This window comes from Corticium candelabrum, chromosome 11, assembly GCF_963422355.1.
Source record: "Corticium candelabrum chromosome 11, ooCorCand1.1, whole genome shotgun sequence".
NCBI classification, from domain to species: Eukaryota; Metazoa; Porifera; class Homoscleromorpha; order Homosclerophorida; family Plakinidae; genus Corticium; species Corticium candelabrum.
Genome location: NC_085095.1, coordinates 6,065,327 through 6,088,714, shown reverse-complemented (window position 1 = coordinate 6,088,714; position 23,388 = coordinate 6,065,327). Strand labels below are relative to the sequence as shown.

The following is a 23,388-nucleotide window of genomic DNA, read 5'->3' as shown; positions in this document are numbered from 1 at the left end:
ATCCACTACTAGACAAATGCGTAAATACTTATACACTATGCTATTCAGCAGTTCTTATAGTTAACTTGTCACCACAAGTCGAAATTACAGTATGATACTAAAAATTAGACTCCTGATGAATTTTTGTGCAATGACTGTAGAGTAAATCAAAGTGAATCGTGTCAACTGCTACTCCCTTTTCTCTGGTTTGAGGCCAGGAGGCCTCATTGTGTTAAAACCTTTGATTTTCTTCTTTTTCTTACCACCGGACTGGAAATTCCGCCACGTGTCCACTCGGTCCGTTCTACTCTCCTAACATGAAGTAAATGAACGCCATCAATTCATTGCATAAAACATCCACGCTTCTTAGGTATTGCAATTTTGTGTCCACTGTGTAACTGTCAACTTTAAAGTTGCAGTAAACTACTTAGGTTTTTCGTAAATGCATTATTATTCCTTTTCTAAAGTGAGAAAGACATATAGTGTGTCTTGTATACATATTTTGATGCATCACAAAAGACATGAGCATGTGTAAGCGACAACAGTAGTGTACCTCCCACTGCTTCTTCCATTCCTCTTCTTTTTTCTTCTTGGCGTCCTCTGCCTCTTCTTCTTCTTGTTTTCGTTTGCTAGTTTACGGTTTTCTTACAATTGAGTTCTTACAATGGCCATTAATCCGTACAAGCCATACCGTTCTTCAAACTCCCGCTTTTCTAGGTGTTTCTTCTTCATCTCCATATCGGCAAACAGCTTTGCGATCATACATTTCAGAAAGTGCTCATACTAAAAGAATAGAGACAAGTCACTACAATCTACGACACCTCAAAACAAGATCAATAGAATTAGTAACACTTATGTTTTGCTTTCAGATTTGCTTTGTATGTGATATAGACCTACTTTCCTGATCGACAACAAGGAATCAGCAATACTCAAATCTTCATTTCTTCATGCCTTTTACTGCAGACATCTTTTTTCTAATGTTTCTTTTTGTAGCAGTATTTTGTTACTGCTCAGGGACGTAGCTGGCAGTTTGGAAGTGGTCCGGTTGGCGCAGACAGACACAAAATATAATTTTTCTGTGTTACGTAGTAATGTAGTGACAGAATGCAACATCTTGAACGTCATTGACGTCCTAGTGAAAGGTGGCCAAGTATAAAACCATGCATTCATGATTGGGTCTGTGCACACAGGGTTAATTCTTAGACTCCCAGAAGGTTCTCCTACGAAACAAAAAGTTCATAGGGTGATAAAGCAATAAGGGGAGGTGACAGAATCTGGTTCTGTTTACTATCTGTTATTCTAAAACTAGAATGAACAGGTCTACAAGCTGTATGCGTTCTGATCTGCAAGCACTTGATATGAGGCTGTCTCAGAGTGATTAAATATAAAAACTTATCTAATCAGCTATGCCCTATTCCAAAAGTTGCCAGCATTGGTCCGTTGGTGAAAGTACAAATATTAAAAAGTGGTCCGGTTGAAACTGGACCAACCGGACCAGTGGCTACAACCTTGCTGCTTGAGACCACATGGTCATAAAGACAAGCATACTCAAACTTTTCATGAAAGATTGCCCCATTCAGGGTCATAGCACCCAGGCCGGACCGTTTTTCAGAAAGACGACTTTCAGCAGAGGTACAATGCAATCAACTTCCGGTTTGAGGTATAAAATAATTAAATAAGTAATATATAATATCGGTTACTAGTGACTGTATTGTTTCTGCAGTTTCATCAAATACTAGTAACTACTATTAAATATTTCTAGCTTTAGACTTTTGATGCACATCCGGGAATCAAATCTAACACAATCAGGGAATCTTCATTGACACGTTTAGTCACTCCTTGTTAGCTCACGCTAGGCCATACCCCTTCAACGCACGTTAGACCAGACGGGTTTAAATTTCATTCCTGCCATTGTAGCGTCAGCCACACCAGTTAGAGCACAAATATACTTTGTTTCAATTTAGGCTGTCACTTGCTCAAGATCAGTACTTATGGCTTTGCAATGAAAGACAGCTCATATACACACTACATCTTCTATGCATTCAATTGTAGACACAATATTATTGCACGTTATTAATCCAGTTGCATATTAATCAAGTTGCAACTTGATTTATAACGTGCAATAATATTGTGTCTACAGTTGAAAGACAAAAAATGTATTCAATCAAAACTTAAACCTTCCCTTGTCAATTCAATCACACCTTCCAGTCAAATGTAGAGACTACCTTGTACACAAACCCACAACCGACAAAGACATAACGGTTAATCTACCTTCTCTGGGTCATCCTCTTCAATGCTGTCCTTTCGTTCTTTCTTTGCTTGCTTCCGTTTTTCTTTCAACTATCAATAACATTACATCATCCCTATCAGGTAACTCGCATGCACACACATGTAGCTGGACCTTTTGTTCTGCCAACTCTTTCGCACCTTCAATGACTTGCATGACTTTTTCCCTTTCTACTTTATCTTCGAGAGTTCTGTAGGCATTTACAACAGCTGCAATGCAAATTGTTTGTCGAACTTCTCATAGCAAATTATTAAGACGGTCTCTCTGCATGCCTACCATCAAATGCATTTTGAGCTCTGTCTAAATCTTCTGCATTCTTATCAGGATGGACCAAGAAAGACAACTAACATCCAATAACGATATCAACCATTTTTAATACATAGAAATAACACAATGTATTTAAAAGAACAAATTTAGTTTAATACATTAACATGAGACATTACATAAAATACCAGTTTCTATTCAAGAATTAATTATCAAAATCTTGCTTATCAATCATGGTGCATTCACACTTCTATTCTAGTGTACAGTTAGGCTATTTGTTCCTCTGCTGCTGTGCCACAAGAAACAGCTGCAGAGCAGACGGAGTCGCAGCAGCCATGGCCACCCCACTTTTCAAAATTCCGACTTTAGCCAGCTATCTATTGCCGCATACTTCCGGTCGTGACAATAGCAGATTTAAATAAAATAATATATTTAAGAATTTACCTGATAGTGTTTCTGACAGTTGTGCTCAGTTTTGAAGTTATGAGTCCTCCTAATTAAACTAGCTGCTTGTAGCATGCATTAGTATTACACCCCTCAGGGGTGTTCCCAGGATTTTTGGAAGACACGGCGGAAATAAACACGCCCACCTTAAATTTTGGTCCCGCCCATTCCAATTTTTATGGTCGGACCACAAAAGCTTTGATGCAGGTTTGCTTACACTGAGATGCCACAAACTGTTGTCACAGAATGCTCAGGCACAAAAGGAACAAAGCGGTTTATCTTCTTTTGAAAAAAAGGTTCTCTCTGTCTTAGTTCACTGTGCTTGACCACATGATAGCTATATTAATGCGAGTGGGAAAATTTCCAGACCTCAAGAAGTTGAGAACCTCCCTTTATATAGGATAGGAAGGCCAGACATCTACAGACTTCGTTTGTTACCATCAGATACTGACCTAAATAGTGGGCAGAGTTTAAGACAACCACTGTTTATCTTCGAGTACTTGTATTACAATTAAGTTCATACCATATGGCAGTCTTTCTCCTAATTGGTCTTATCTTCAAACCAAGCATCCCAGGAACTACTTGTTAGCCTGAAACAACTTCCCACTTTTCAAAATACAAATACAAGTCCATTGTCTTCATAGCTAATCACTGCCTACTCATACAGCAAAGCATGGCGGGCCTGTACCAAGTGGAAGCCAAGGCATGGCGGAGTGCTGTGCCTTTTGTATGTTGGGAGCAACCCTGCCCCTTTAACGCATTAGGCCACTCCACTTGTAAATTGCTTCCGTCGGCCTTGAGCTGCATTGTCTAATTGACGCTTTTAGGCTTGTTAGGTGTAGTTGATATTAACTTGCTAGTATAAAACCCCTAAGTGTTAGTTAGTCAATGTATATAGGCGTGTCCAGGTGCGCCCACGTTAATACTTAAGTTAAGTTAGAGTTTAGGTTAGAGTATTAGCTGACATTTTATGTAGTTTGTGGTATCTATCTAACGTCCTTGTACTACAAAGTTCGATATCCAATAAAAATGTATAGTTTAATTAACTACAAATGATGATAGACCAAATCATCAGTTAGTCAATCTAACTGTATTCAATATCCTAATCCTATACCTGAGATACTGCAAGCATTCCTGTAATGTATGATGAAAACAATATATGCATATACATGTCAATAAGCCGATGCTACACAGCCAACTACAGCCTAGGTGTAGAAACTTTTCGAGATTGGGGCCGGAGCCAAACATTCTATGTCTAATACCCCATTCACACGAGCACAGCTCCAAACTGAGCCGAGCAAGCCTGGGCTAATGAAGCGAGTCAGCCCTTGTTCACACGACTTTCAGACAAAGCGAGCCAGCTGAGTTTTAGTAGGCGTGTCTCTTGGTGTGCACACTAGATACAGACGTCGTCATGGAACAAGCTATCCGCGCTTACTTCTCGCTGGCACTAGAACAATCTGTGAAAATATCGAGGAGAAGTACCAAGCATAGACGTCGATGTCGTCTTTGTTTTGACAGGCACTACACAACCGAACCAAACCAAACCGTGCTAGCTGGCATGGCAACTTGAGGTGGGCCAACTCAGCACGATTCGGTTCGGTTTGGTTCGGTCGGCATTCACACAACGAAGTGAAACTGAGCCAAACCGTGCCGTACCGTGCTGGCACAGTTACAAATGCTCGTGTGAATGGGGTATTAGCAACATAAATTATGATTTATTGCATTCGGAAGTAATACAGGGAGGCAAGAAACTTTATAAGGGGCAATAACTCTCTTTTGACCCCACGATTCTCACGTCTCTATATGCATGCACAAGCTATAATGCTGTCATGTTAATGTAACTTGCAATCTAGGTCTCAACTTATTGAACACCTTTCTGTATTGTTTCTTGATTTCTGTTGGAGTTGCAGTCAAAGGAAGTTGAAGCACCTTTTTCAAGCAATTCAAAAATGTAGAGACAATGCAAAGCATCACTAGACATTTTGTACTGTACATCAAACGGATTCATGTTGAAGAACTTGGAGCCAGGACGAAGAATTCTGTCGATCTGTTGCTTGTTAGTCAAAACAGAATCGCGTTTCTCAATGTATTTTACCTACAAATCAATAGATAAATCAGATACTTCTCTGTACATACAATAGGAGTTGTGTACTTCGGTAAGAAACTTGTTGAAGTCTTGTGCGTCTTCTGATGCCATCTTGTGTTCTTATATACCGAAAATATCTAGCTAGACAAGAAAACTTGTGCAGAGTTTAAACGCTTATCCGGGTTACGAAAACCGGGTCACGTGAACATAAATTAAATTAAATAGATTATTGCATTTTCTATACTTGCTAATGCACAAACGTTGTATATAAGCGCGTCGTCTCTGCATTTCAAAATGAAACACGTTATGAATGCTACTGTACACGTGTACGGTAGACACTCTACTGTGCAGCTTGCTGTTAGACCCCGTATGTATTAACGTGCGGTAGGCGCTGTAGACCATGGCTTATCTGGGAGAGCGGGATCGTTACGAGCAGTATCTTCAAGAACTGATTAAAGACAGGGAAAAGCTTTCCGTTATGGAAGGAGTATTCATTCACTGTCTTAGACTTGTCGAGCTTGGTAAGAAACCGAACTGGCGACTGCTGCTCGTTGTGAGAGCTTCAAAGGTGCAATGTTTAGAAATCGATAGAGTGAATGCAGTCCTAGAACCAGAGGCAGATACAGTACCGCCTGGAACAGAAAATGACAACCTAATGGGGTACGAGAGCACGTGGTTTTGTCACTGCTAGTTGATATCAATAATTTAATAGCTATAATACGCATGTTTACAAGCATTACTTGACTACTAACTCACAGTATGTACAATTGTTAGAAACCCCGCAAAAGTAGCAAAAGTAGAAGGAACTGACACGGCAACAGTTGAAGAAGTCGTGTGGGATCCTGATGAACCAGCCATTGACAAATTGAAGCGGCTGAAGCAGGACCAGCAGATGATTGAACGCGTTGCACCGAATGTGGTCAGAATCTTCGAGAAGGTCTTCCTGCCTCAGAGACAGTATACGTCCATCAAGTATCCGGGTCGTATCATTGGCCCTGGAGGATCAACAGTGAAGGAGATCAATAACCTGACCGGATGCAAGCTCCTTGTAAGAGGCAAGGGCAGCTTCAAGGTTCCTCACCAGGTAGATGTCATTTCATTTTAACATACATTTATGCTTTAGTAATGCATGGTGGCGGTGGAAATGTGTTACCATGTTTTGTAATGAGATGTAAATGCCTTGGCATGTTTTTGTGAGGTTTGTCAGTCATGATGTGCAGTAGTACGTGTAGTTCTTAGTGTGCATACAGTAGTTTGTTGGTCACAGTCATTTAGTAAATCTATGTCATAGTTAACACTGTCATTGTCACAGATGTAGTATATAGTACAGGGTTCTCCACAGGATTTTGGAATAGCATGGCAGAGGTGGATATACATAAGGCCACACCCATATCTAAGCCACACTCTACATTTGCACTTGAATGTACAAACCTTATGAGTTCCCACTAGCCTAATTTAATGAATGTATTGCTGTACTACACTACAACATTCACAAAGCTATCTAATTAACATCAACATGATGATTAGCTGCTTTAGCCCACATGTAGCGGCGTCTGAGACGTGCTGAAACCGTCAAACCATATTGTGAATGATGCAGCGCGTGTGACGCAACACAACTTGATGTGTGGCACTGCGACAGCATCACATATCCTAAATGTAGTTATAAGACTGTGGGATTGTCTTCAATTTCCTAATTGAATAAACAAAGTGATCGAGATTTCAAGCTGTGTGCTTTGTACACCTTGTTGTCTGAACCTTGCTGTACTACCGTGTGTCAAAGTAACTCGCATATTTTCAGCCAATTTTCGTACACTCTATACTGTATATATAAAGAAATGTGACAAAGACTATCTGAGAATGGATGTGTGATTAGTGGGACAAGAGTAAAGCCTGGTTCACAATATTGACGCCGATGTCGACGTCGTCAATAGAAATGAATCCTATTCCAGCGTCGATGTCGGTGTCAACATCAAAGGATACCGCCGACGTCGAGGCGATTTCTTTGAAGTTTGACGCTCAACTGAGCGTCGGCGTCATATTGTGAACCAGGCTTTAGTGTGGCAATCAAGAAGGAAATGAGCGCTAGCGTGACGGGCCAGCAAATTATCTGGGACAAACTTTTTAGAGGTCTGCTGATGTCGTCCAATGTCTATCATTTTTTGTGTGTTGAAAGTGAATGGAGACCTATGGAATGGCGGTTCAGTTCAGTGATTGTCTCACGCTGGCATGTCGCATTACATTTTGTCTAGCTAGTGGCTGTCTGTACTGATGTGAGTAATCTAATGTGCTCCTGGTGTCATTGAACTGATGGAGTAGCAAATGGCATCAAAATAGATGGGCTTATGGTGTTGTGTACACATTACTCATCTCAATATGACAGCATACTATCATACTGTTACAGAATGCAAAGTTCTGTAGGTACTGTACTTGCTAGTTAATTAAGTTAAAGCATGCAGTTATATCACTGTTTTAATAATTTATTATTATTATTTCTTATTATGTCACTATTTTAATTTGATTTTTAAGTCTTATAGTTATGCTTGCTGGCATTCACGTGTTTTGCTTGATGTGGTTGACTTTGTTGTTTGCAGGAGGAGAGCATGAAGACTGTTCCTGGGTTTGAGCATTTAGATGAAGAAATGCACGTTCTTATAGAGGCTAGTGGGTCAGAGAGTGAAGCCAACTCTAAAATGCAGCTTGCCAAGCAGATTGTCATAGAAATCATTCCACCTGAAGTAAGGATGCATTGTAGTGCCAACGGATTGATGATAGTGCTTTTAGGGTACACTGTACTGACACAAGACTTTTCTGGCTTAGCGAGGCATAATGTTAACAGCTGAGATGACACGACAGCAACACAATGGAAAGATACACTACCACACTACTGTATCAGGCAAATGCTGTCGCATACCAGAAACGACTAGCAGAGCAACAATTAATTGGTTGATTAAGCCTGGTTGACAATATGACACACTGACGATGATGATGACATTGTCGCTGGACATTGACATTGACGCTGACAATAACACTGACGTTGTACCATTCACAATATTTTACTGTGAGCGTCAAGCGACGTTGGTCAGCCTCGCCTGGATACTCGAGCTTAGAGGGCATGTTAGCGCATACTACTGTAATAACCCGCATGTACAGTATCGATGAAAAGTCACTTCTACTTCTTCTTCGCCGCCGTCGGTAAGAGGGCAAGGGAATCCCTAGAACGGTGGGTGTGGGTCAGACTGCTATTTCCTCCAAGTGTTTTCTTTGACATGCTGGCCTTTATTTATACGACTTCAAATGGACTTGCCAAAGGCAAGGATATCTCCGCACACTTTCAATCAGACCCTTCATGCCGAATCCGGGATTTGGTGCAAGAGAATATTCTTTGATTTGTTGAAAGCAATCACGTGTTTTCTGTTAACGCTGGTACTCTTCCGGTATTGACGTTGGCGTTGAACTCGAGTCGACTCCAGCATCAAGAATGCTGGATGAATGTTGCGACTATCGTCTTGAACGTTGTCATGTTCACAATATGACGCTCACACAGGCGTCATCGTCAGTGTCAGCGTCATAATCAGCATCATCATCAGCATCAGATTGTGAACCGGGCTCTAGTTGTGAGTGGCTGCTGTTTTTACTGCCTGGTTTCTCAGTGTGTTGCTAGCCCAGACATATAACTTTTGAAATAATGGAATGACATCTGGATTTACCCATGTCTGCACACTATACATACTTTAACTGAAATACAACATTCAATAGCAGAATCTAGCACAAAGACCAGTTTCCAACTTGAGCACTCAGAGAGCGCATACCTCCACCACCACAATTAATTAAACAATTTTACAAATTTCTGAGTTTGTCTATTGGATGTCCTAGATAAGAATTGGATGTCTGTATAAACAAAGCAATCTTGAATCTTTTGATTCTCCTGGTAAAACAACAAATGAAAGATTTCTCCATGTCACTCTGTGCATGCCACCTTCGACAGAGATCCACAAAAACAAGCACAAGAGGTACATCTAATTGGCAAAAAATCGTCTATCTCTCAAAATGTTCCAACAGACAGTGACATTTTCACTTACTACAAGAATGTTATCGGCGTGCATGAGTAAAATCTGGTGTGATTCTGGTTGCATTGTCAAAAAATGTAATGTGTCGATTGACCCCTCAAAAGAGACCCGGCTTCTCTAATCCAGATCACTCCCAACATCACATCACCTCTAACTTGAGCCAAGACCAACCTCTGGCTGGCAAAAATTTCATCAAAATCTGCCTAGAAGTTTTCGTGTAATCCTGCTAGCAGACACAAACAGACAAACAACAAATAAATAGACAAACAACAAATAAACAGACAAACAACAAATACACAGACCACAACAAATAAACAGACAAACAACAAATAAACAGACAAAAAACAAATAAACAGACAAACAAACCAAACTAAAACTATAACCTAGAACCTTGCTAATCCAAACAGTCCCAAGCCAAGCCCTGTTCGAATTAGTGAAGTTGTTTTGAATTACCAAAACACAGAGCCTCTGCCAAACCTTTAGCCCTTGGAGGTCCAGACCTTGCTTCGAACACCCAGACAACTGGGACATTTACGTATGTCTGTACATACGTTACATACATCTCATGTTTGTGGTAAAGGACACAGCTGCAACAAATACATACTTCTAAATAATGTGCCAATCAGGATTTAAAACGATCAGAAATGCACATTTGCTGAAAACTAGATTACCGCTTGTGGCAGCAACCAAGATCAGGCAGAATAATAGGATCTGGGTATCCAAGGCAGGGCACCAAAGATAATTCAGATTAGCAAGGATTCCAATTAGAGAGGTTTAGATTAGCAAAGTTCTACAGTAATAAAAACAGTAACTGCTGCCATTCTACTCATCAAGACAAAGTCATGCATGACTCTTTAAGAGATGTTTCACGACAGTCGATATAGGGACAGCAATTCAATAATATTTGATATTTATGTTCTTAATATTATCACGTAGTGTGTGAGTTGTGTTATTGATGTTTGTTGTGTAGATAAATCCGCCCGATATTATTCAGAAATATGCAACATGGGGTCGTTATCAGTTTCTTCCTAATCAACAGTTTCAGTTTTCTGGTCAAATGCCCCCTCAACCGATGAATTTCCAAGGTGGCTACCAACCAATGCATCAAGGCTACCCTATGAACAATATGCCTCACCAGGGCCCTCCGATGCAAGGGATGGGATACAACCAAGGAGGAAACCCTCTTTATATGGGAGCCCCACAAAATCCTTCACAATATGGATTCCCACAGGGTGGTCCACAGTTTGTGTCTCAGCAGTATGGGAGTCAACAGTATGGGTATTCACATACAACTGCTGCTATTCCACCCTATCCTGCTGTGACTTTGCCGTCATTGCCACGAGCTCAGCGGAGTTCAGTTACCCGTCCTCATCTACCTCCGCCCCCTGGAGTTGATCCTCCACACGGAGAACAAAGAGGAAGTGGAGAAGATAGTGGTGGCACACAACAAAAGAGTGAGTTTAATGTGGTTGATGTCAGTGTGTGTGTGTGTGTGTGTGTGTGTGTGTGTGTGTGTGTGCCATTTTGTTTGTGTTACTTGTTGTCTGTGTATAAGCATCCTAGCCAACTTGTCATGTTTGTTCTTTAGATTCTACTAATATGGCATCTCACGTCTCAACACTACCGAGTCAATCATATTTCAGTAACCAGGACGGTTCTCATTCTCCAGGCCCAAGACCCGTCATACCAGTCACACAACCAGCCGCTCTTGTGGGTATAGACGTTGACCTGACACAGAGTAAGTCGCAATTTTCCGCCACCATAGTGATCCAACTATCACTCTGTCTCTTGCAGATGACAACTAATATGCAATTGTTTGTCTGCTGTTTGGCAAGTTGGTGAGTTATTGAAGTACTGCTTGGCTTATTACTGTGACATCTTATGTAGGTACTACTTCTTAAGTGTCTGTCCTTGACTTATTAACTTGATTATCTGCTGAACATATTAGCCGATGAAGAAATTGAACGATTAGTGCGTCGGTATGTAATGAATGATGATATTGGTGTGAGCGTTTACTACAGTAGAGTCTATTATTAGTACTACTGTATGAGTAGAAGATATATCTACCGTTTAAAATGATCATTATGAATACTGTGCCTTATTCCTTATTTCTATCTCAAACGAACAAATGTAGGATTGATGTAAAGTAAGCACATTAATAATAAACAAACTACTGCACGCATGATGATCAGGTAGGGTACCGTCGTTGTTGTTGTTCTTTTGCATCGTGAGAATGCCGAGTCTTATGTAATGTCACCGCATCACAAGGACTATTATTATGTCAGCCAGCAAGAAGTACAATTGTCATCCAGCATTATGTGAAAATGTCAGGCGGCTTGGATGGATGTTGTCTGGGTGGTTTGGTTACTGTCTCGTACACCAAGCTGACGGGTTATATTCGTGCAGCTTAGTGGACTGCAGAGAGACAAACGAGTGTCGTACAAATTACTATTGTTTGAGTACACCGAATACTCACAGACTGTTGAGTATGAACTCCATGACTCACAAGGCCAGACTAACGTGCTTGTCTTCTGGTCAGTCAATCGATGATGTCGTGCTCAATGAAAACTGCATTGCTGTTGTTGTAGGTGTGTACTGTATTACGTACAGACTGAAGATACATTTGAACTCGACGAATGCAGTTCGGCATGCGGTAGACAAACTATCTGATACTGTTTGTGTTATTGTGTACTAATAGTAAATCTGACGTTGCTCGAGTACTCATTCTAGTTTTGTTTGTTGGTTTGTCACCTCGTGGTCCCTAGAATGCCGACTTCTATTAGTTTGCTGATCTTCTTGCTAAAGTCGGGATCCATACGGAAACGAGTCAGTAATCTGCAACAGACATCATTCACTGTATATGTCGGACGTCTGAATGGTAGTTTTGTTTACTCACTGTTGAGCTTTATCTGGATCGTGCCTCAGCTGCCTGATCAACTCTTGTATATTTGGATCGTTGAGGACTTCTCTCACATCTGCTCTAGCGAGCACTTTTTTCATTGTTTCTTCATCTTTAGCTTGACGACTGTCCGCTAGTGAACACATGCACAGTACAAATGATTGCGTTTACATACACACTTGGATGACATAAAAATTTGGCATCATTGTATGTAGAGAACTTAGCCTTGCAATGCTGCGACAAACTTCCAGCTGTGTTTTAGATAATAAAGCAAGCAGTTGTTTCACACTGATGTGTTAGGGCCTGGCCGCAGTCTGAGGTACTATGTTCGAGTACACAGTGTCATCCAATATGTAGGGTCTCTTTCTAACCTTTTGTGTGTGTGTGTGTGTGTGTGTGTGTGTGTGTGTGTGCGTGTGTGTACATATATGTATATATATATATATATATATATATATATATATATATATATATATATATATATATATATATATATACTGTAGACAAGAAATTTGGCGATTGGCAAGTGAACTGCTGCCAAAATTAAAATTTGTCGAAACTTATCAGTTTCCATAGACTCCCACTGTTGGGCTGCATCTGTCTCCACGTGTGTGTGTGTGTGTGTGTGTGTGTGTGTGTGTGTGTGTGTGTGTGTGTGTGTGTGTGTGTGTGTGTGTGCAATACCCGTGTCAAAATGTCAGATCAACAGCCCCCAAGAAAGGAATAGAAACTGTACATCGGGTGATATTATACGTTGATGTGACCCGCATATATAAAAGGTATATCACCAAAATTTAAAAATTACATTTTGTATTCGCCAAATATTCTCATTGTCAAAATTTTTTGGTCTACGGTATTCATGTCATAACATGCTGATTTACATCTATGGGTAACTGGCTGAAACTTTGGTGTTTGCATAGTAATTGCATGCCGAATGGTAAGATGATCTTACCTGCTGCTGCTCTCTTGACTGGAGGGTTTGGCTGACCCCCTAAACTAGTAAAATGGTCACCAATAAGTCTACTAACTTCCTTCAAAAATGTGCCCACTTCTGGATCGCCTGAATAGTCTTTGAATGCCTGTTGTGGGTTCTGTTGTAATCGAGCAATAACTGTAGCAAAGCTCGGGTTCGACAGCTTCGGACCGACAACAGGATTTTTTATGAGCTTGTCAATGAGACTGTCGGTAATCCATTCTCTCCCTTCCAGCATTGTCTTCACGTTCTTCATCACTTCCTGCACTTCGGGTAAATATCGAGACTCTTCCTTTGTCTGTGTTGGCTTGATGTATGGAATATCACTTTCCGCCTTTTGTGATTTCGTAGATGCAGTTGCTTTCGATTTGCTCTTTTTCTTTCTTGCACCATCAAGCAAAAATCCTTTTTTCATGCCACAAAATTCGTTTGAAGACGAAGCCGAGGCAGCAGCACTTGGAGCTGCACGTTGACTTTTTAGCTCTTGGTCTGTCCTGATTTCCTCTCTGCTTACATGACTTGCACCACCATCACCACCTTCGGAGTCTTGACCATTTTCAACTTTAGTATTAGATGTCGACTCTGTTGTTTTGCCGTCTCCCTCAAGCCCTAGACGCATGTGTTGCCATTTTCCCTTGTTTTCTCTCAATTTTGCTGCCGCAGCCAACATCTCTGACATGTCTTCAAGAGGAGGCACTACATGATGAGAAAAACAACGTATCAAGGTAAGGACAGAGAAATAAACGGAAGAAACACCAACCAGACAAGCACAAAATTATTAAAGCCACCATGGCTTTAAGGTTATCATAGCATACGGTCCCTAACCCTATGTAAAACCCTGTCTAAAGCCATGGTCGATTTATCTGCACACTTTCACCTTCGTCGTCTGCCATGGTAGTCGAGGCCTCGCGTACCCAGACCTCTGTGCGTTTGGTAAATTTCGGAAAACGTGTATAAAACTGTTGCTAATTCAAAAAATTGTGTTTGAAATACCCTTTTGTAGCTCTGAGACAAAGGTGCACTAGATTATAAACTATACGTACAAATAGCACAATCATCATTATCCGGGATGTTTTAGTCTAGATCACATCAGTTCCATTTGTGCGTAGGTTTTACACTCATTAGTCAGCTGTAAGGGGCAACATCAGCGTAGGCGAAGAGACCACTTACCAAGAACCACCGTACGAAAACAAAAATCACGTACAATTTGGCATCCGTTTCTATATTTTCATGTCACTAGAAGACAGGGAGGGTCTACTCTGACTGACAGACGCGTCAACCAATGACATCTCTGCGCTCTATTCTCTCTCCGCTTTCCCGGATCTCCTCCATTCCATTGGTGTCGTCTATCACAGGCAAGAGAGCAGCAACAGAAGACAAAAACGCAACCGCCGAGGTCACCCCGGACCCAGAAACGAGTCATGACGTCGACCAACGTTCTGGCGATGAAAAGCCGATGACTCAGCGTGTAGTGAAGAGTTCTGTAAACGGAGAGACGCTGAAACAGGCACGACACGTAGTGCTTGCGCTGAAGGAGGCGAAATCTGCGACTTCCAGGCTGCACAGGCTTGAGAAACTTATTGATTTTGTGTGGAGAATGCCTGAAATGAGAGGGGTGATGGTGGAGCAGGGCGTTGTTGCTGTGCTTTTGGGTTTGAGAGAGAGGAGCAAGGATAGGACGATCAGTGGGTGTGCGAGGCAGGCTTTGGCTATGATGGGATACCAGGATCCGTGTAAAGGGTATGGCGTACGGATATTGTCAATAGATGGTGGAGGTTCTAGGTAAGAAATGTGGTCAGTTGCAACACGAACAGACAGACAGACAGGCAGGCAGGCAGATCATCTAGATTAATTGCTCTACCAAAGGTAAACAGGGATGTTCGGCCGACAGCAATTGGGGAAACATGGAGAAGAGTCACTGCTAGAGCTATTTGTTTTCAAAAGCGGAAGGAATTTGCAGACTGTTTCACACCCTTACAACACGGTGTTTCAGTTGAAGGAGGTGCAGACCTATTGGTGCAGTAGGTGCAGAGCTATTGGTACAGTAGGTGCAGCTTCTTATGGAAAAACATGAAGTCTGGATTCTATTTAAAACTGATGTGAAGAATGCATTTAATTCAGTAAGCCGGTCTCATTTGCTGAACCAAGTGCTTACTACGTTTCCTGATATTTACAATCACGCTGCACTAGTGTACTCTGACATCAACCCACTAATCTATCTTCAGAGATCTCATCCGGTTATTCTGAGCTCTCAAGAAGGAGTGCACCAGGGAGACCCACTTGGTCCTGCTTTGTTCTCAATTGCAATGCAACTCATTTTGGAAGATCTACAGTCTCACAACAAAGAAGTAATAATTCTGGCTTACCTGGATGACGTTTATCTCCGTGGCAGCCCTGATCGAGTATTTCATGTCTTTGAAAGGCTGAGATCTGCTTTCAGCGACATTAATCTCATGATTGAGGAGAAGAAGTGTGAGATATATTCTTCCTCATCACCGTTGCTTAACACCATCTCTCAGTAACTTTCATACCAGCCACAAGTCAAGGATGTAGAATTCTGGGCACACCTATAGGAAGCTCATCGTACATCATCGAATCTTGCTCTGATGTTGCACAATCAGGATCTAATTTGTGTGATAAGCTGTTGCAGCTGCAAGGTCCTCAGTGTGGCATGCTCTTGCTGAGACACTGTCACGTTACTCGGATGAACTTCCTATCACGAACTGTTCCACCTAGACTTTTGGAGTCTGCTGCAGCCATCCATGACACACTGACAAGATCAACATTCACCAATCTCTTGGGTAGAGGCAATCTAACAGACAGGCAGTGGCTTCAAGCAACTTTACCAATACGACATGGAGGATTTGGTTTCACAGCTTTAACAACTACAGCACCATTTGCATTTCTGTCTAGTTGGGCTTCAACCCTGCATACAATAGCAAAACGAATTCCTGATGCTGAGAGATTGCTTGATGAAGTTCAGAATTTACATCATTCAAATAGTTCCATCAGCAAAGATTTATGCAATGTTTTGCCGCAAAACAAAACTCTCGTAGAAGTTATTAACGACAGGAAGCAACTACAACACAAGCTGACTGAGGAATACATGAAATCTGTGTCAAATGGTTTTATTCAGAATTCATCTTCAACTAGAGGCCAATCTCGAATGATGTCCATGCAAGGCAAAGGTGCAGGAGCGTGGCTCTTGACAGTACTATCATCATCATGGCATGCATTATCTCCGAGCGATTTCCCCTTGGCATTCTTGATGAGACTGGGCTGCCAAATGCCTTTGGCTGGTCAGTGTGACTGTGGGAAAGAATTAGACTCAGATGGATACCATGTAAGACTGGGGCGGCCCAGTAATCAGCCATAACAACATGGTTTCAGCATGGTCAGACTGTTTGAGTCAACTGCAATTACATCATGTAAAAGAACCCAGAGGAAGGTACGTCAATTCTGAAGACACATCAGACATAGTCGTATTCGATTCGGCATCGGGGATGGATCTTGAATTGGACATTGCTCTAGCACATCCCTGGAGCAATGAAATAGAAGGTTTTTCAGTTACAACTCAGAGAGCAGCGGCAACCAGAAGAGAAAATCTGAAGATCAAAAAGTACAACCAGGAGCTCTTGCCTGGAGGTTTTCGACCAACATTTATGCCTACAGTCTTCGAACATTTTGGCTGTTGGGGAGAGAAAGCTGAAGACTATTTGAAGAAACTGTCACAGCTATCAAGAGACGAAGACGGAAGCCAAATGCATCAACCTTCAAGCCATGCTGGAGATCTGTGTTTTCTGTGTGTCTACAACGATCAAATGCTAGAGTAATTGACAGAAAAATAAAGAAGATAGTTTCAAGAGACAGCCACATAAACATAAGTAGTTGTAGGTAGACCAAGCCCTATTGGCTTGGGTAGTATTTAGTTGCTTTGCTTAGATGGTGTATTATAGTTCAATGTTTGAAAATATATGTATTGACAGACAGACAGACAGACAGACAGACAGACACACAGACAGACACAAAGACAGACATTAATAATTTTATTCTTTGATAAACACTATTACATGATCTAGTCGCAAGACGGTAACAGTTCTAGAATTTCTAAATCAATGAACATAATGCTGAATGTCTCTGTCATGTAAGGAGTTCTCTACTCTAGTGAGTAAACTTGGATACTTTTCTACTGATCACTCATGCATTGCATCTCTGCATACGCACTGATATCTGACGTCTCCACCTGTCTCGGAAATCAGCTTCATTGTTTCGAACCATCAAATCTTGGACTTCTGTGATACCTGGTCAAGTATTCCCCCGCTAATGGTCCTTAGAAACTATTAGTGTTAAAACACCAAGAGGCACACAGGTTGATCTTGATCCATTTTGTGATAACTGCTGATTATATTTCTTGTCTTTTCTCAACTCTCTTTCTTGGCTGCATATCCTGATTCTACAGAGAGACAGATGTTGTTACTTTTTGTCAGGGAATGCATTCTTGTTTGTTGATAAGCTTTTGTAGCAGGCAGAAGTGGTAGCTGATGCTGTGGTGGTATGCACTCCGAGATGATGTAGTGTGGCACTTTACTGCCTCGCCACGTTTTACCACCGTCCTCTTATAAGTGCCATATTGCAGTCATATCCGACAGGAATAAGCTCCATCTACTTTTTATCACCACACTATCCAGTCTCGGATTATGTGATTGATTGCCAACGAGGCATACTCCAAGGCACGCCCAAGCAGTCAAGTCACGACGTACTGGTAAAGGCTGTTACTGTTGTTTGTTCACTTCTTGTATACTGCAGTGCTGTAGGATACAGGTATTTCATTTGCAAGCTGGCAATCACGTTTTTCATAGGTTTGTCCTTGATGTTCGTTTCCTTCGGTTTTGGTGAAGCATACAGGTATATCGTGTACTTATGTACTGATCAGGGCTGATGGGTGCCTGGTTCCATGTGAAATTTTTAAGTGCTTGTCTCAAATTAGTGCTCTACTCTAATAAGCGCTTTCCTTTGAAGTCCACAAAAGTAAATGCTGCGGCGGTAAACGGCGCTTATGCAGTATTCTTAGCATTCTGTTATGCCAAGTGGTTTCTTAGAATGTCTGTTAAGCTACGTACTATGTGTCTGCCTTTACTTTTTGTGATCCAGTTTGGCATTTAATTAATTGAGCAACTCAGGCAACATAACATTAAATCAATATGTCAATAAATTGTTTCATAATTTTAGTCATTTGCATTGAATGTATTGCAATGGTGTTCAGACGGACAGACAGCTACAAACATATTGAATCAGACAGACAACTACGAATACATACAGTTAATGAGGTATGTTTCTAAAGTAACCGTTTCTACACGTAGAGGTGTCGTTGCTGTTGAATCTTTGAAGGCTATTGAGCAAGCGACAGGGAAACCTATTTATGAATTGTTTGATCTAATCTGTGGTTCAAGTACTGGAGCAATCCTTTCGTTCCTACTCAGCTTTCGGTACTTGCCATTGAACGTGTGTAATGACATTTACCGATCAATCAGTTTGGAAACATTCAAACAAAACAGTATCGTTGGACGAGGCAAACTGTTTATGAATTATTCGTATTATGATACGCAGGCATGGGAGATGACATTGAGGTGAAGAAATTTGTTCAACTGTATTTTGTTGTAATGCAGTCAATGAGACTGTGTTAATGTAGAGAAAATTGTGGAGATCACGAGACAATGATCCACACTGCAAGAAACGCTAAAACACCAAAAGTATGTAGACTGGAATGGATAGAGATGTGTGATCTGTGTCAATAAATAATTTTGTATTTTTATTATTAGTTTTGTTTTTGCATGAGGGTTAGCCAGATCTTTGTCTTTATGACACGTAATTCATATGCTCTGTGCACTCAATTCATTTTTTGTGCAATTGTATCAGAGTTGCTTGTAATGTGAATGCAAGTTGCTGCATTGAAGAATTATTTGTGTGTGTTTGTGTCTGTCTGTTTGTCTGTCTGTCTGTCTGTCTGTCTGTCTGTCTGTCTGTCTATCTGTCTGTCAGTCAGTGTCTGTGTGTCTTTAATGATGTAACATGTGAAAACATTGGAGTACATACAGATCTACGGCAAACAAACTATATGCTGTACTACTACAGTATTTCCCATGCAATTATCCGGTTGGGGCAACCAATTATATGACTCAGTCAACAACCAGTTATTCAATTGGGCAACCAATTATCCGATGTCGCTCTGGCAAGCTGCACTTCGCGAATGAGACTCTGACCTTGCGTCACTGGTTAGTTGTTCAGTGCTTTGGGTCACAGTCACAGCTCTCTCTTATGCAGGCAGATTGATAGCATTGTGGGAAACGCTAGGACAAGCTATTACACATGTGAACATGATGATCCAGCTGCAGTGCCGCAACTGAACAGCTCTGCCGTCTTTCTTTTTTGCATCAATCTCATTGACTTGAGAGAACGGATTACTGCACCACCGACGCTCGTAGCTTCGTGCTCTCAGAATCTTGAACAATCGCCTAGCAAGCTGGAGAATATTACACTATAGCTACTTAGACCTACTGAAATACTGTAGACATAACATGTACTTATCAACATGTGTTTGAATAACGTGGTTGTTAATTCTTCTGAGTTCTACATTGCTCTTAATTAAAACCACGAGTCGGATAATTGTTTGCCCCAATCGGATAAATGATTGGCTGAGTCGGATAATTGGTTGTCCCACCTGGATAATTGCATGGGAAATACTGTGGTAGCTGTTGTGCAGGAAACTGAAGTTTGAAGCAAGTGTTTCATCGCTATTGACTAATGATATATTTTAAATTTGTGCACATTTGTCAATGTGTGCAGTGGAGACTAGGCCAGCAGGTCTGAACATGTCTTCTCAACATACTACCAGTGTGCAGCTACTGACTATAATGCATATGTGTGGTTGTTGCATGATCTCAAGTTAGAGATACTGTACTTGCTTGATTAACTTTTAACTACCTCAGTCTCACCCCATGGTTGGCCAGCATCATAGGTAAAGTATTGGATGGGGCCTTTCTCAAAACTGACACTTAAGGGTGTTAAGTGGCAAAATCAATTGATCAATTAAACAGCATGCTGTTACACTAACTACTAAACTAGATCTTCAAGCCATCACCACTACATAAAATATAGAAACTTAATTAATCTTCTATGCTGGTATCCAAGTCAGTCACTGTGGAAAGCACCAGTTAGCACTAATTGTAATAAAGGACTGGGAGGTGTGAAAATTATAGAGTTTGGCCAAACATTGGGGCTGGGGCTTACTCAGTCCCCGGGGTAATAATCAAGCAAGTACTGTAGTAACTGTATGTCATACACAACATAAAGTCGAGTGCTATAGTAATCATATGTCTTACCCATAACATAATGTTGTACTGAAATGTTATGGTTCTAAACCCTACTAAGCGAACATGCTCTTGAAAGTGAAGCACAACAGAGAGTCGGATGAGAACACTCTGCAACTAAATGGTCTTGCAATTAGAGGCTATGTGACGTCCTAGAATTCACAAATCGCATTCACGTTTACTCCAAGCTGCCATGCACAACATCAAAATAGCATTAATTAATCTGATTAGAACTAGAAACACGATTGTGTGTTGTTTTTGTTTGAACAAACGAGGAAGTTGACCGCATAGATCTTTATCGAGTGTGGTATTCTATAGCTATTGATAACAGGCATGTTCTTATACCTCAATGCATGAACATAGTTTGTTAGATCTTAGGCTGTAGGAGACTGCTACGTTTTACAAGACCGTAGGAAGCATTTTAAGTGGTCCGGCCTACCGCACGCTAAGAGGGTGTGGTGTAAAATAAAAGCGCTCCAAGAGAGCAGTCTTCCAACATAGTGGTATCTACTAATCTATTGCACGAGTTCTTGAACAATTACTGTAATACGTGGCTATGCTATAACCACAAGGCAGCATAGATAGCAATTAAGTGAAGAAGCTATAATTTACTTACATTTTAACTATAAATATATTAGTTATTTAATCACCCGTATTTTCAACTGTAAGTTTTGGGCAATTGTCGACTGTCCGAAGTATAGTTTTTGACACATAGTCCAGCCAAAATCAGATTGACTGGAACGATTTGTGCGGCACTGAATTATAAGCCCCGGTGAAACTTCACTATAGAAAAAATTGGTCCGGACCGGTTCTTAGGGCCCTGCTTTACTGGATCCAGAACTCTTGCATGCTCGCTTCATAATTATCTATGCACAGATTTTTAGTCAACGTGGACTTGTTGGGACTGTGTCGTCATTTTGTCATCTGTTCTTGCAGCTGAGTATGTACATATCTCTGTTTGTGTTGTAGGTGATTGCTGTTTCTAGTTTGGTTAATCGTCCCATTTTGAGACCGTATCTGTTTCGAAATTATGAGTACTTTCCTGGCACGGCTGCTTTCTATCCCGGAAGCTACACACACAAATTGTGGGAGGTGTTGAGAGCGTCGACAGCGGCACCTGGATACTTTGAAGAATGTGTTTTAGAGGACAACATTTATAATGTATGTGCTGTGTGTCGAAGGTGGTACTCGGTTGAGCAGCAGGATTTGTTTGTCTATGTCTATATGTTCATCTGTATCTGTTATGTCTGTGTTGTTTGTCCATTTGTGTGTGATTGCACATGTGTGTGTGTGTGTGTGTGTGTGTGTGTGTGTGTGTGTGTGTGTGTGTGTGCATGTGTGTGTGTGTGTGTGTGTGTGTGTGTGTGTGTGTGTGTGTGTGTGTATGTGTGTGTGTGTGTGTGTGTGTGTGTGTGTGTGTGTGTGTGTGTGTGTGTGTGTGTGTGTGTGTGTGTGTGTGTGTGTGTCAGACAATGTGTGTGTGCGTGTGTGCTATTATAAATGGTTGTATTCTATTGGCAAAAACTGTCACATCAAGACTTCCATTCTTAGGATGGTGGCATGCTGACGAATAATCCTTCAGCAGTCGCTTTGCACGAAGCAAAATGTTTATGGGGATCACAGATTCCCGTCCAGTGCCTCATTTCACTTGGCACCGGACGGAGACCAGAAACGGATCCAGAAACAAAGAGCAAGAGCTGGTGGCTAAAAAACTGGCAAGAAAGACTGACACAATTGATAACAAGTGCGACTGATACCGAAGGTGTGTGTATAACAGAAACGCTCACAACACGTTTTGTGTTGTAATTTGCTATTATTTTCTGTAGCTGTCGACACCGTTTTACGTGATCTACTCCCCAATGGTGTGTACTTTCGTTTCAATCCGACATTGTCTGAGAACATTGCTTTGGACGAGAATCGAGTCGAGAAGCTGGATATGATGCAGAGAGACACGGTTGCGTACGTGGAAGCTAACAAGAGTAAACTGGAGAGGGCGGCTACTCAATTGTTGTTGCCTCGCAAACGACATCAGAAGGCCATAGATCGGATGCTGATGTGGAAAGCGATGTTGTAAATGAGTGAAACTCGTCTGAGATAGTGTTTCATGTTGGTCTGCTTGTATGTAGTATACAGCAATATTGACAGAATTTCGTAGTTATAGATGTACTGTACATGAAGGTTGATTTGCTAATATATTTGTTACTTTTTAATTAACAATTGTATGTCGAGATGATAGTATAAATGGGAGGTTTGGTGAGAGATCAGGAAGTAAGTAGAGTGTTAGGTATGTCACCGATCAAACATTTCTTCTACAAAAAAACTTGCAGACTTAGGGCTTGGCAATATATATATATATATATATATATATATATATATATATATATATATATATATATATATATATATATATATATATATATATATATATATAAGAACATGTCAAACTTAAATAGACTATACTGTTACAACGTTAACGTTAACGTATGCAAACTTTGTACTTTGGGCAACTGGACTTACTAACAGTCTCTATCAGTGATTCATAATACAGACTGTACAGCAGTATATCTACATGTCTTAGATAGTCTAGCTGACATATTCACAGTAGGTCTAGTACAGGACATACGGGTAACTGAAATTGGTATCAGACGTGATCATGGCTGTAACTTGGGGAGAACGGATGCTCTCGGTTGTTCATCGTTGTGATGCTTTTAATCAAAGTTAGCTGCAGGAAATAAATAAATAGAGACAACTATTGTAACTGAAACGAGTCTAAAACAATTGAAATTCTAGGATTATCAAAGGATGACTGTATACCTTTCTGTATTGGAAGTGAACAGTATGGGTTAGTACGAGAGGATTGTTGGAGAGAGTTAGCCAAGTTTCCTGACGTATTTGTGGTTGATGGGAAAGAGAAGGTTGTCAAACTAAGTGAGCAACTGGGAACTGTGGAGAAACGGACAGAAAAAGTGAATGAAATTTTAATGAAATTAAGAGAAGACGAAGTGTTTCACTGTTTGAA

At 40.9% G+C, this 23,388-nt stretch overlaps 7 protein-coding genes across 11 annotated transcripts in view; 5 read left to right on the top strand and 2 right to left on the bottom strand.

The window, feature by feature from the left end:
* Positions 1 to 9: 9 nt before the first annotated feature.
* On the bottom strand, positions 10 to 5,249 carry LOC134186943 (dnaJ homolog subfamily C member 8-like). The gene is made up of 9 exons (XM_062655044.1): positions 5,130 to 5,249; positions 4,971 to 5,072; positions 4,850 to 4,906; positions 2,543 to 2,609; positions 2,381 to 2,475; positions 2,251 to 2,319; positions 671 to 762; positions 533 to 608; positions 10 to 291 (listed from the first exon to the last, which is right to left on the bottom strand). Exons 1-9 carry the CDS (start codon positions 5,172 to 5,174, stop codon positions 169 to 171), a joined length of 726 nt encoding a protein of 241 aa, XP_062511028.1. The 5' UTR covers positions 5,175 to 5,249; the 3' UTR covers positions 10 to 168.
* A 196-nt stretch (positions 5,250 to 5,445) lies between these two features.
* Positions 5,446 to 11,236, top strand: LOC134186740 (KH domain-containing, RNA-binding, signal transduction-associated protein 1-like). Of its 2 annotated transcripts, XM_062654772.1 has the most exons (8): positions 5,446 to 5,584; positions 5,645 to 5,723; positions 5,838 to 6,147; positions 7,655 to 7,798; positions 10,101 to 10,584; positions 10,719 to 10,868; positions 10,925 to 10,968; positions 11,018 to 11,236. In XM_062654772.1, the coding sequence occupies exons 1-7, from the start codon at positions 5,464 to 5,466 to the stop codon at positions 10,933 to 10,935; spliced, it is 1,299 nt and encodes a 432-aa protein (XP_062510756.1). In that variant the 5' UTR covers positions 5,446 to 5,463; the 3' UTR covers positions 10,936 to 10,968; positions 11,018 to 11,236. The 2 variants fall into 2 exon arrangements, with proteins under 2 accessions (XP_062510756.1, XP_062510755.1); XM_062654771.1 differs by having other exon boundaries at positions 10,925 to 11,236.
* Positions 11,237 to 11,826: 590 nt separating this feature from the next.
* Positions 11,827 to 13,912, bottom strand: LOC134186741 (uncharacterized). Of its 3 annotated transcripts, none has more exons than XM_062654775.1 (4): positions 13,880 to 13,912; positions 12,982 to 13,698; positions 12,027 to 12,162; positions 11,827 to 11,965 (listed from the first exon to the last, which is right to left on the bottom strand). In XM_062654775.1, the coding sequence occupies exons 1-4, from the start codon at positions 13,893 to 13,895 to the stop codon at positions 11,878 to 11,880; spliced, it is 957 nt and encodes a 318-aa protein (XP_062510759.1). In that variant the 5' UTR covers positions 13,896 to 13,912; the 3' UTR covers positions 11,827 to 11,877. The 3 variants fall into 3 exon arrangements, with proteins under 3 accessions (XP_062510759.1, XP_062510760.1, XP_062510758.1); XM_062654776.1 differs by having other exon boundaries at positions 13,828 to 13,883; XM_062654774.1 differs by lacking the exon at positions 13,880 to 13,912 and adding an exon at positions 13,763 to 13,877.
* Positions 13,913 to 14,074: 162 nt separating this feature from the next.
* On the top strand, positions 14,075 to 22,665 carry LOC134187005 (calcium-independent phospholipase A2-gamma-like). Of its 2 annotated transcripts, none has more exons than XM_062655114.1 (7): positions 14,075 to 14,183; positions 14,243 to 14,784; positions 18,363 to 18,629; positions 18,692 to 18,752; positions 21,339 to 21,530; positions 21,921 to 22,131; positions 22,196 to 22,665. In XM_062655114.1, exons 2-7 carry the CDS (start codon positions 14,285 to 14,287, stop codon positions 22,441 to 22,443), a joined length of 1,479 nt encoding a protein of 492 aa, XP_062511098.1. In that variant the 5' UTR covers positions 14,075 to 14,183; positions 14,243 to 14,284; the 3' UTR covers positions 22,444 to 22,665. The 2 variants fall into 2 exon arrangements, with proteins under 2 accessions (XP_062511098.1, XP_062511099.1); XM_062655115.1 differs by having other exon boundaries at positions 14,116 to 14,183; positions 14,246 to 14,784.
* On the top strand, positions 15,707 to 16,378 carry LOC134187006 (uncharacterized). Its single transcript, XM_062655116.1, has one exon. It carries the CDS (start codon positions 15,707 to 15,709, stop codon positions 16,376 to 16,378), a length of 672 nt encoding a protein of 223 aa, XP_062511100.1.
* On the top strand, positions 16,383 to 16,846 carry LOC134187007 (uncharacterized). The gene has a single exon (XM_062655118.1). The coding sequence runs from the start codon at positions 16,383 to 16,385 to the stop codon at positions 16,833 to 16,835; it is 453 nt and encodes a 150-aa protein (XP_062511102.1). The 3' UTR covers positions 16,836 to 16,846.
* A 224-nt stretch (positions 22,666 to 22,889) lies between the features above and the next one.
* LOC134186799 (uncharacterized) overlaps positions 22,890 to 23,388 on the top strand; it is a 2,621-nt gene continuing 2,122 nt past the window's right edge. The window contains exons 1-2 of the mRNA XM_062654854.1: positions 22,890 to 23,086; positions 23,160 to 23,388. The exon at positions 23,160 to 23,388 is cut by the window's right edge and continues 16 nt beyond it. Of these exons, the coding sequence (XP_062510838.1) occupies positions 23,023 to 23,086; positions 23,160 to 23,388 (293 nt within the window). The 5' untranslated portion in view covers positions 22,890 to 23,022. The remainder of the gene's footprint in view (positions 23,087 to 23,159) is intronic.

Bases quoted from the DNA above. Each gene is read 5' to 3' on its own strand.
- LOC134186943 (XM_062655044.1), bottom strand. From the start codon at position 5,174: ATGGCATCAGAAGACGCACAAGACTTCAACAAGTTTCTTACCGAA. The intron at 5,073-5,129 runs GTACACAACTCC...ATTGATTTGTAG, and splicing joins TCAACAAGTTTCTTACCGAA to GTAAAATACATTGAGAAACG. The intron at 2,320-2,380 runs GTCCAGCTACAT...TGTTATTGATAG, and splicing joins AAGAGTTGGCAGAACAAAAG to TTGAAAGAAAAACGGAAGCA.
- LOC134187006 (XM_062655116.1), top strand. From the start codon at position 15,707: ATGAACTTCCTATCACGAACTGTTCCACCTAGACTTTTGGAGTCTGCT.
- LOC134186741 (XM_062654774.1), bottom strand. From the start codon at position 13,793: ATGGTGGCTTTAATAATTTTGTGCTTGTCTG. The intron at 13,699-13,762 runs GTTGGTGTTTCT...CTCATCATGTAG, and splicing joins AATAATTTTGTGCTTGTCTG to TGCCTCCTCTTGAAGACATG. The intron at 11,966-12,026 runs GTGAGTAAACAA...TGTCTGTTGCAG, and splicing joins GATCCAGATAAAGCTCAACA to ATTACTGACTCGTTTCCGTA.
- LOC134187007 (XM_062655118.1), top strand. From the start codon at position 16,383: ATGGTTTCAGCATGGTCAGACTGTTTGAGTCAACTGCAATTACATCAT.
- LOC134187005 (XM_062655114.1), top strand. From the start codon at position 14,285: ATGACATCTCTGCGCTCTATTCTCTCTCCGCTTTCCCGGATCTCCTCC. The intron at 18,753-21,338 runs GTATGTAGACTG...TTTGTGTTGTAG, and splicing joins GAAACGCTAAAACACCAAAA to GTGATTGCTGTTTCTAGTTT. The intron at 21,531-21,920 runs GTATGTGCTGTG...TTCCATTCTTAG, and splicing joins TAGAGGACAACATTTATAAT to GATGGTGGCATGCTGACGAA.
- LOC134186740 (XM_062654772.1), top strand. From the start codon at position 5,464: ATGGCTTATCTGGGAGAGCGGGATCGTTACGAGCAGTATCTTCAAGAA. The intron at 5,724-5,837 runs GTACGAGAGCAC...TACAATTGTTAG, and splicing joins GAAAATGACAACCTAATGGG to AAACCCCGCAAAAGTAGCAA. The intron at 7,799-10,100 runs GTAAGGATGCAT...TTTGTTGTGTAG, and splicing joins TAGAAATCATTCCACCTGAA to ATAAATCCGCCCGATATTAT.